General features: G+C 50.2%; 1 protein-coding gene across 4 annotated transcripts; it reads left to right on the top strand.

The window, feature by feature from the left end:
- The first annotated feature begins 2764 nt into the window (after positions 1-2764).
- POMC (proopiomelanocortin) lies at positions 2765-10931 on the top strand. Of its 4 annotated transcripts, none has more exons than XM_012453309.3 (4): positions 2765-2847; positions 5748-5797; positions 6626-6777; positions 10047-10931. In XM_012453309.3, the coding sequence occupies exons 3-4, from the start codon at positions 6646-6648 to the stop codon at positions 10704-10706; spliced, it is 792 nt and encodes a 263-aa protein (XP_012308732.3). In that variant the 5' UTR covers positions 2765-2847; positions 5748-5797; positions 6626-6645; the 3' UTR covers positions 10707-10931. The 4 variants fall into 4 exon arrangements, with proteins under 4 accessions (XP_012308732.3, XP_021532727.2, XP_012308733.2 ...); XM_021677052.2 differs by having other exon boundaries at positions 6596-6777; XM_012453310.3 differs by lacking the exon at positions 5748-5797.
- Positions 10932-11245: the final 314 nt, after the last annotated feature.

Here is an 11245-nt window from a genome sequence, read left to right as displayed (position 1 = left end):
GATAGGTTTAATATGAAAAAATCAACAATGAAATAATTCTACCACATTACTAGAATAAAAGGGAAAAATTATATTATTTCAGACAATCAGAGGCACTTGCTCTAGGCTTTCAAGGAGGAGCTAGTGATACAAGGATTAAAGGGCAGTGGTGACGCTTTTCTGGTGCTATGAGCTGAAGTGAGAATGGCAGCTTCCCATCCCAGACGGGACATCTATGTCGGACGCCTGTGGTCTTGACATGCCTCTTGTTCCCAGTGATGGTCTGTGTTTTTTTTCTCCACTGGATCTGATTTTGGCCAGGGTTCCAGCCACACTGTGTCCCTGCCCATTTTTAGATCCTGGTTCCCCAACCTGTCCAGTGATTCTAAATACAGTTCAATGACTTTTCAGTTCATGGAGACCAAAGTGGGTTTTGCTGCATGAAATTAAGAAGCTGGGCCGGGTATAGTGGCTAACACCTGTAATCCCAGCACCTCAGGATGCTGACATGGGAGGATTACTTGAGCCCAGGAGTTTGAGACCAGCCTGGGCAACATAGTGAAACCTTGTCTCTACTAGAAACAAACAAATAAACAAAAACCAAAACCCCAAAATTGGCTAGGCATGGTGAAACAAAGCCTTAAAATTAGCTGGGCATGGTGGCATGTGTTTGTGGTTCCAGGTACTCAGGAGGCTGAAGCAAGAGGATCACTTGAGCCCAGGAGGTCAAGGCTGCAACAATGAGCAGTGTTCACACCACTGCATTCCAGTCTGAGCAACAGAGTGAGACCCTAGCAGAAAAAAAAAAAGAAAGAGAGAGAGAAGAAAGAAGGAACCCAGCTGAAGAAGTTGGGTCCATTTGGAATTTTCCTTTTCTGCTGCCACCCGCTGCCTCATGAAGCTACAAAGCTAGCACAAAGCAAAATAAGACAAAATCACCATCTGCTTGAAAGAGTTTACAGACCTGATTGTTGGTGGTTGTGGGGTGGAAGGAAGATAAAAAATGGGGACAGAAGTGAATTAGTGCAAGCTACACGCACTGAGAGGATGGGGATGAACTTTTGTAGAAGGTAGAGGAGGTCATGCCTTATGCCTCTGGTAGGAAGAGTGGCCAAAGAGGGCTTCAGGGAACAGGGGCCGATGGATGGGCTACATCTTGCTGTGAGTCAAGCTCCTGGATGGCTGGAGAGAGAAAGGGTGTTTTGTTGGGGTAACAGCTTGGACAATGGAGACCTGAGAAAGCCGTCTTCCTAGGTGTATGAATGTTTGGATGCTGAAGTGCCAGGATGCAAGATAGAGAACTGAGAGATGGCTCTGGAAAGGGGACAAGGCTGGGTGATGAAGCATCTTGTCTACTGTGAAGGAGCTTGGATCTCTCTTGTGGTCCAAAAGGAAAGGATTGCTGAATGTAAAGCCAATGTCACCAGAAAAGTTAAATCCACAAGAGAGCCCTGGAGTCTAAAAGAGCATCTCAGCCGGGTGCGGTGGTTCACGCCTGTAATCCTAGCACTTTGGGAGGGCGAGGCAGACAGATCACTTGAGGTCAGGAGTTCAAGACCAGCTTGGCCAACATGGTGAAACCCTGCATTTACCAAAAATACAAAAATTAGCTGGGCATGGTGGCCCAGGTCTATAGTCCCAGCTACTCAGGAGGTTGAGGCAGGAGAATCGCTTGAACCCAGGAGGTGGAGGTTGTGGTAAGCTGAGAGTGAGATTGTCTGAAACAGAGCAAGACTGTCTGAAACAATCAATCAATCAATCAAAAAAAAAAAAAAAAAAGCATCTCATTGGGAATCAGGAAAGTTCCAGCAGTTGGCAGATTGAGCAAATGTCTTGATGTGAAGTCCAGTTTAGTCCCAATACTCCCTCCCACACCCACCACATCACACAATTTTGTTTTGTTTCTTTACTCCAGGTTAAGGTAGAGTCTCTTAGGCTTGGTTTGAGTGCCGTCTTTTTCTCTCTGGCCTGATATTTGGAACTAAATTGAAGCCAGAACTCCAGGGCCAAGGGGGATATTGAAAATTGTCTCAGAGTCCCCAGACCACCCTGCCATGGCAAAGGGAGGGATCAGAGGCCACAGGAAAAGCACTTCAGCTGCTCTTTACAGCATCGCCCTCTCCCCATTTAATGGCCTAAGGTTAACAGGACTTTTTACTTGAGGCTTGGAGCACAGAAGGGAGCCTCCCCTAAACTAGGGCCTTGGGGAGCAGTCCCCGGGGGAGCAGTGTAACTCACCTTCACACCCCCAAGAGGGCTCCTGGCCTCTGCTCCCTCCTCCCCTCCCCAAAGTGGAACAGAGAAGGTATTCCCCACGACTTCCATATCACAGTTTCCAAACAATGGGGAAATTGGAGGCCTCACGGACACACTCGCTCTGCGGTGATATTTACTGCCAAATGCGAACGAGCAGGTGCCAGCCCCAGCACGCACACAGGTAACTTAACCCTCGCCTCAACGACCTCAGAAGGAGCCCGGCCTGCCCCACACCGGGGTGCTAAGCCTCCTGCCCGTCCGAAGTGGAGACCCAATGCCATCCATAATCAAGTTCTTCCTGAGGGAGGGCAGCCAGGTGCGCCTTCGGCAGGACAGTGCTAATTCCAGCCCCTTTCCAGGTGCGTCTCCGCTGCGCTCATCCCCCGTCTGGAAGCCCCCCTCCCACGCCCCACAGCCCCCCTTCCCCGGGTCCGGGGAGCTGCTCGTTGCGCTGCTGGGAAGGTCAAGGTCCCGCGCCCACCGGGAGAGCTCAGCAAGTATAAAAGGACAGAGGAGCGCGGGACCAAGCGGCGGCGAAGGAGGGGAAGGAGAGCAGCGATCAAGAGAAGCCGCCGAGCGTCCTCGCACACAGAAAGCAGCCTCCCGGGACAGGTAAGGGCGCAGCGGGGGAACCGCGCTCTTTCTCCAGGACTCCCTGTCCCCGTCCTCGCGACGGTCTCGGACGGCTTCGGCTCCGGCTCCGAAGGTGGACCTGGGCGCCTCTGGCTCGCCGCGGTCCCGAGTTCTCCGCAAACTTTCTGCACCGACTACGGCGTCAGAAGCCGCTGGCAGCTGAGCGGGAAGGTCCGCGTCCAGCTCCGGGGCGAACGCGGTCTGGGGTCCGGCGCTAAGGTGGAAACGGGGGTCGCGGGCTGCTAGGACCCCGGAGGCTCCGAGCTCCTGCTAGGAGGTCTTGGGAGAGCCCAGTCTTTTAGCATCTCTTGCTCCCAATTTCCAGGATAGGTGTCACTTCTGGAAAGTAACATTACACGCTATCGCAAATGAATATTGGAAACGGGGCGGCAGAGAAAAGGGTAAAAGTCGTAATGGGCCGGGCGCGGTGGCTCACGCCTGTAATACAAGCACTTTGGAGGCCAAGGCGGGCGGATCGCCTGAGGTCGGGAGTTCAAGACCAGCCTGACCAACATGGTGAAACCCCGTCTTAAAAAAAAAAAAAAAAAAAAAGCCATAATGAACGCCCTGTCTTCCAGAATTTTTTTGGGGGGGATTCGGATCCCTGAATCCTTGTTTCCCTGCCCACCTTAGCGTATCCGAGGTGGCCGCGCTATGATAACTACATAATTCCTGGGTCAGTTACAATGCAATAATTGAGTGCCTTCTCTCCAAGACCTAGCTGGGGTTAAAAACAGGTGGCCGGGAGAGAGCTGTCCCGGGTCCTGAAACGCCAGGTTTCGGATACCCTCAACAGGACCACGGGGTGGGCTGTTTATGGCGCAGACCCTGGATTGCGGGTGCCGGCAGCCGTTTGGAATGATCAAGGCTCAGGCAAGGGGCGTTTCCAGCGAAGGAGAGACAGTCCACTTGGCATTTGGAATCCCCAAATTCTTCATGTTTAAATGAAGCGGGGAGGGTTCTTATAGAATGGCTGGAAGGAGCCAAGGAAAATACAAGCGTGTGTGTTTTCCTTCTCAGTTTATAAGCTATGCACAGATTATGGCTACTTTAATGACTTAATATTCCTTTGACACTTTTGTTACAGGACCTAATGCATGTGTGTCATGGTATAAGGACAAAACTCCGCCCCTGTGCTCCTCTAATCTTTCAGAAGAGCATGGCCAGCGTGCAGTTTTAGAGTAACAAACAAAATGATCTGTTGAGCTCATACAGAGCTCCCTCACACCTATGAAGTTCTAATAAGTGTAGTTCTACATAAAGTTAATCTCAAGATGAGCAAATGGCAAGTTTCTATTTTTCCAGAGCTTTCCATCTTTGGATTATAATACTTTCCCTACTTATAAAAAGCGCTGCATTTGATATTTCCCCAATAATTTGTTGCTTTTAAAATGACACAAGGTAGGGTGCAGTGGCTCATATCTGTAATCCCAGCACTTTGGGAGGCCAAGGCGGTCGGATCACCTGAGGTCAGGAGTTTGAAACCATCATGGCCAACATGGTGAAACCCTGTCTACTAAAAATACAAAAATTAGCTGGGCATGGTGACACGTGCCTGTAGTCCCAGCTACTTAGGAAGCTGAGGCAGAAGAATCACTTGAACCCAGGAAGCAGAGGTTGCAGTGAGCCGAGATTGTGCCACTGCATTCCAGCCTGGGCGACAGAGCAAGATTCTGTCTTAAAAAAAAAAAAAAAAGACACAAAAAGGTCATATTTGTTCATTGTAGAAAACTGAAATACATACAGGCAAAATATACAATACAAACACAAAATTATCTTTCAGGAAAGCATCTGAAATTTTAGCAACAGCAGGTGTCTAACATTTTAGCAATAGAATAAAAGCTCTGAGAGGGTGGGAGTGAACATGTTACCACATTGTACAACACAGTTGATGGGGTAGGAGGTGAAAGCTCTCTGGGGCTTTTCAGGAAGACCTGAAGTCATGATGTAGGCTTCTAACAAATGGAAATCATTCCAGAATGGTCATCTTTGACGAGAATTGAAATATAGTTGAGGGAACTATCAGACTTATATGATTTTTTTTCTCTATTAATATGTTACTTTACATTTGCATTTGGTGACATATATAACTACCATTTTTCTGTGACTGTAACATCTGGGCATTTTTCAGACCTGAATGTTCTATGGTCATCTTGGAGCTTTAATCTAATTGCTGGTCCACCAAGTTCAGGCTGTGTACTTGAACTGGATCACTGGTAGACTACAACGGGAACAGCCTGTCCCTTGGAGCCAGGAGAGGGCACCAAGGTTGACCAACGCTCGCTCGTTCAGTTGCCCCTTTGGCAAAAGCACCCCTAGGTCAGTCACTGGCTGCTAGCGCCATCTAATGGCTGCTCTGAGAATGCTCAACTTTGCCCAGCAACCCTAAAGGGAGCCCTGTGCTGGCCTGCCGCCTTGGGGAATAGGGTGAGGGTGGGGCAGAGAGAAGGAAGTGGCTTCCTGAAGTAGACAATGAGCGCCTGGGAGGACTTTCACTTCCAAAGCCTCCTCTGTAAAAAAAGATTTGGCCCACGCCTCTCCAAATGAGAGATTTCTTTTAGGCAAACATATTAAAATACAGCGTTCATTAGGAGTGACAAGACACTTAGTCATCCACACTTGCATGTGAATTACTTTTCTCATCTAATTACATTTTTCTCTAGCAGCTGGCTGAGAAGATCTGAAAGCCAAAATGATTGTAGGGTTGGTGGTGAGCTGATCTCACATCTCGAGGTGGCTTCAGGGGGCCCACCTGGTTAAGAGAAATTTGGCAGTGAGAGGGCAGTGCTGGAGAAAGGGGTGGGCACAAGGGGCTAGGGGCACCATGTGTGCCCCCTCCTTACTGTCCCCTGGCATCTTGATCTCAGCTTCTGCCCCAGGCACTTTCTGGATTCTCCAAAAGTATCTGAAGTGGCTCTTCCACCAGGAAGTAATTCCCTCTGGTCTGTTTCTTTCTTCTCCACACCTGCATCCTCTTCATATCCAGCCATTTCAGACACATTTGAGAGACCCAGAGAACAAGACATCTGACATGTGATATGTACAGAAGATGAGCCAGTTTTAAAAGAGTTTAGATCTGCTTTAAAAACAAAGCTCTCCAAAGTTACTGGAGTCTGGATAATAGTGATCGCCAGAGTAATTTGTGTGCAGAGTAAATCAGGTTGCTTGAAGTGTTCCCTAAATTGGCCAGTGGTTTTATTTGCTTTTCTGTAAACCTAATACTCATAGGAAATACAGTTTCAGAGATATGATAGGATTCTGGTGGAATAAAAGGGGAAAAGCCCATCTTGAGCAGGAATTTCAGGGTCCTCTGTTTTTCCCAAGTTATTTTCACCCCTTAGATCTAGCATGTTAGAACTACAGCTTTATACAGTGAAATAGGAAAGTTCTGTGCTAGCAGCTTAGCCTTACCTTGTCATGAACATTAAAGTAATTGTCTCTCTTTGGGCTTCAATTTTCCCATCTCTCATAGGAGGGGCTGAACCAAGCAATCCCCAAAATAGCTTCCAGCCTTAACCTTTTCAGGGGTCTGGTTCTAATACAAGATAGCAGGGAAATGCCCACAGCTTACCCAGGTCCATTCCCTCCTCCTTACAACTTATACCACCACCCTACACACCTCCTTTCTCAGCATTGCTCCTGTCCTTAAAATGCCTTTAGAGTGTGTTGTTAATGTTGGCTCAAGGTCCTTCCTGGTGAGCGGCCAACATTGTTGTGCTCCTTGCAGGGGTCCCACCAATCTTGTTTGCTTCTGAAGAGGCTCAGCCTGCCTGGAAGATGCTGAGATCGTGCTGCAGCCGCTCAGGGGCCCTGTTGCTGGCCTTGCTGCTTCAGGCCTCCATGGAAGTGCGTGGCTGGTGCCTGGAGAGCAGCCAGTGTCAGGACCTCACCACCGAAAGCAACCTGCTGGTATGTGGACCATGGTTGTCATCTTGGGTTAGACATCAGATGGGACTGGAGCTGGGAAAGCTCAAAAGAAAGAGGTGTGGGGAAGGGGTTAATTCATTCCCACTGACAGGCATGATTCAATCCAGGGCAGGATCAGAACTTTGCAGTGAAGTAAGAAATGGGGGAAGGAATGAGGGAAGGAAACAGCTTCAGGGAGATGGGTCGAGGCACAATTTCTTTCTTTCTTTCTTTCTTTCTTTCTTTTTTTTTTTGAGACAGAGTCTGCTCTGTTGCCCAGGCTGGAGTGCAGTGGCACGATCTCTGCTCACTGCAACTTCTGCTCCTCCTGATTCTCCTGCCTCAGCCCCCTGAGTAGCTGGGATCACAGGTGCACGCCATCACGCCCAGCTAATTTTTGTATTTTTAGTAGAGACAGGGTTTCGCCATGTTGGTCAGTCTGTTCTTGAGCTCCTGACCTCATGATCTGCCCGCCTTGGCCTCCCAAAGTGCTGCGATTACAGGCTTGAGCCACTGCGCCCAGCCAAGTCCACAATTTCTGCCCCATCTTCTATGGAGACCATGAACCCCCTAAACTAGAGATGGTGCCACAAGAGCAGTAATTGCCCTCTCAATCTATTCAGTACTTTAAATGTTTATCTTCCCAAACTATTCATTTTTAAGAAGCTCATATCACATGCCATTTTCATTCCATATTTCTTCCCCTTTTATCTACTGCCAGTTGCAAAACCAGCCAGGTAGTTCTACAAATCATCTCTGGAAAAAGGAAACACCAGGAGACCTTTTTTTTTTCTTCTGTAATTGGTACCAAATGTCTCATGCTTCTTCTGGAGGACTGGCCTTCTACCATGTTCCTCTACAGTCTTTCCAGAGCATGTGAAGGCCCTTTGTGTCAGGTGGGAGCTCCCTCCAGGTCACCACAGGGTATAAGTATCTGCGTGCATGTGGTGTGTGTGTGTTAGGGGGCATAAAAGAGTAATGATGCCAAATCCAGAGATTAAAAGCACCCTGAGACCAGGTGAGAAGGCTCATGCCTGTAATCCCAGCACTTATGGAGGCTAAGGTAGGAGGATTGCTTGAGCCCAGGAATTCAAGACTAGCCTGGGCAACATAGTGAGACCCCTATCTCTACAAAAAATAAAAAAGTAAGCCAGGTGTGGTGGCATGTGCCTGTAGTCCCAGCTACTTGAGAGGTTCACTTGAGGCCAGGAGTCATAGTCAGCTATAATCATGCCATCGCACTCCCGTCTGGGTAACAGAATGAGACCTTGTCTCAAAACAAAACAAACAAAAAAACCCCACACTGCTAGTATCAGTGACTGGGATTTTATTCTGTTGCCAATACCTGGCAGGCGCTGAGGGTGGAATGTATATCTACGTTCTGTGTATTTTGTCAATGGAGAAGCTGAGTTAAGGTGAGAGAGAATGAGATTCTCAAAGACACAGACCAGTTTTCATGTGTAATATAAAAGAGAAACTAAGAGCCCAGGGGATTCTGCGAGTTCCAGTTCAGAGAGACCCGAGTCTCTTGACTTGAGACAACTAGGGAGGGCACCCTGGACACAGTCAGGACCCATGTGTTCTAGTCCCAGTTCTGAGCTGTGGGACCTTGACCAGGTCCTTTCACCTCTCTGAGCCTCCTGCTTCATTCTCTCTCCAGGGGAGGGGAGTGTAAATTAGTTTTAATTTTCCATTGTTAACATTCACAGTGCTGTAATTCTAAACACCTGGAATAGGCTATGTCCAGCTTAACAGACTGGGTAGGATCCTTTTATTTTCAACTTTGTTATTCCCAAGTAAGAGAGCAGCCAGTGGGCTTTTCATCTTTTTATCACTGAAAACTCAAAGCCGCAGCCTATGCAGCCATTTTCCTAAGCAAATATGTACCACAATTCAGTCCGCGAGTGACAAAGAGCAGAGAGAAACAGGTTCCACAGATGGAGCAATGGAAATAATCCTAGCTTTCTACCCCTCCCTCCAGTCAGAATGAGGTTACAGGGAAATGATCTCCCACAGAGATCAGCTCATAAGTCGTGAAAGAACCAAGGTGCAGTTTTGGAGGCTTAGTGCAGAGATGGAGCTGGGGTGGGGCATAAAGCAGGTTTTCCATCACTGAGGTATGGTTGAGGCATTATTAAAAATCTGCTTAAAAATATAGGCCCTAATAGTCAGACTTCTATCGCCTGGAGAGATTATCCCCTAAACTTCAGCCCCACTCCCCTCTTGGTCTTGAATTAAACCATATGTATTTATTCAGTATTATTTTTTATTTTTTTGAGACAGCATCTTGCTCTGTTGCCCAGGCTGGAGTGTGGAGTGCAGTGGTGTGAACTCGGCTCACTGCAACCTCTACCTCCCGGGTTCAAGCGATTCTCCTGCCTCTTGCCTCAGTCTCTCCCCAGCTAGTTTGTTGTTGTTGTTGTTGTTGTTTAGTAGAGACGGGGTTTCACTCTGTTGGCCAGGCTGGTCTTGAACTCCTGATCTCAGGTGATCCGACTGCCTCGGGCTTCCAAAGTGCTGGGATTACAGGCCTGAGCCACCGCACTCAATATTCATTAAGGACCAACAACGACCATCCGTCTGCCTTTTTTGAAGCCATTTTTTTTTTTTTTTTTTTTGAGACGAGAGTCTCTCACTGTCGCCCAGGTTGTAATGCAGTGGCGCGATCTCGGCTCACTGCAGTCTCCGCCTCCTGGGTTCAAGCAATTCTCCTGCCTCAGCCTCCCGAGTAGCTGGGACTACAGGCGTACGCCACCACGCCCAGCTAATTTTTTTGTATTTTTAGTAGAGTCGGGGTTTCACCATGTTGGCCAGGATGATCTGGATTTCCTGACCTCGTCATCTGCCCGCCTTGGCCTCGCATAGTGCTGGGATTATAGGCGTGATCCACCGCGCCCGGTCTCTTGGAGCCACTTCCTTATGTCAGACATATAACAGTAGGACTTCGGTCCTGTTCACAAAAGCTAGGGGCGGCTAAATGGCTAGACAACCAAGGAATGGGATGGGGAGTTTGTTGCCAGTTGCCAGGCAGAAGCACGCAGGGAAGGAGACAGAAGAGGTGGTGGCAAGATCTTAGATGCCCACGAGTGCCAAGAGGACAGGTGAGCAGACCTGTTCCGTAGGGAGGCCTCGACGCCTGACACGCTGGACACTGCGCCCTGCGTCCCCCGCACGTGGTGAGGGCGGCCAGGGCCTAGGCGCAGTGGACGGCGCAGCGGCCGGGCAGGGGTGCAGGGCACAGGCTGCCCTCATGCCCTGGCGTCTTACCCCAGGAGTGCATCCGGGCCTGCAAGCCCGACCTCTCGGCAGAGACTCCGGTGTTCCCAGGCAATGGTGACGAGCAGCCGCTGACCGAGAACCCCCGGAAGTACGTCATGAGCCACTTCCGCTGGGACCGCTTCGGTCGCCGCAATAGCAGCGGGGGCGCAGGGCAGAAGCGCGAGGACTTCGCGGCGGGCGAAGATCGCGAACTGCTGCCTGAGGGCGGCCCCGAGCCCCGCAGTGATGGCGCCGAGCCGGGCCCGCGCGAGGGCAAGCGCTCCTACTCCATGGAGCACTTCCGCTGGGGCAAGCCGGTGGGCAAGAAGCGGCGCCCGGTGAAGGTGTACCCCAACAGCGCGGAGAACGAGTCGGCCGAGGCCTTCCCCCTGGAGTTCAAGAGGGAGTCGGCCGACCAGCGGCCCCTGGCGGGGGATGGCCCCAATAGCCCTACCGACGAGGGCGCGGGCGCCGAGGCCGACCTGGAGCACGGCCTGCTGGTGGCGGCTGAGAAGAAAGACGAAGGCCCCTACAGGATGGAGCACTTCCGCTGGGGCAGCCCGCCCAAGGACAAGCGCTACGGCGGCTTCATGACCTCCGAGAAGAGCCAGACGCCCCTGGTGACGCTGTTCAAAAACGCCATCATCAAGAACGCCTACAAAAAGGGCCAGTGAAGGCGCAGCGAGCCCCCGGGGCTTCCTTCCCCTGGGAGGTCGACCCCAAAGCCCCTTGCCCTCCCCAGCCCTGCTGCCGCCTCCCAGCCTGGGGGCAGATGGTCGAGGCAGATATTCAGCCTCTTTAAGCTGTCTATAGTTAGGAAATAAAACCTTTCAAATTTCACATCCGCCTCTGACTTTGAATGTACACTGTGAATAAAATAAAAACACATAGCCATCAAATAACAGCAGCATGGATTGGAGGAGCACAGTGGTTTCCATGTGGTAGGATATTTCACAGGACGTAGTGAGTGTGGAAGGAAAATGTGCTTCCTCCCCCACCCCAAATGGATCTTCAAGGGATCGAATAGTTTGTGTGACGGCTCAGGGTGGCTCCAATACCTCTAGGATGGCTGTGTTTTCCACACACTCCACTGAATGGGAAAGACGGCTCAGCTAGCACACGTGCTAAAAGGCAGGATTCCTGCAAGAGTGACCCCCCGCGCTCGGGCTTGCCGGCTCCCCGTCCACCAACAAAAGCCAGCTGGACAGGTTGA

This window comes from Aotus nancymaae, unplaced genomic scaffold (genome assembly GCF_030222135.1).
Source record: "Aotus nancymaae isolate 86718 unplaced genomic scaffold, 86718_ANA_hifiasm-v0.15.2.pri h1tg000057l, whole genome shotgun sequence".
In the NCBI taxonomy this organism is placed as follows: Eukaryota; Metazoa; Chordata; class Mammalia; order Primates; family Aotidae; genus Aotus; species Aotus nancymaae.
Note: the sequence above shows the minus strand (reverse complement) of the source record. Positions and strands in the feature narration are given on the sequence as shown.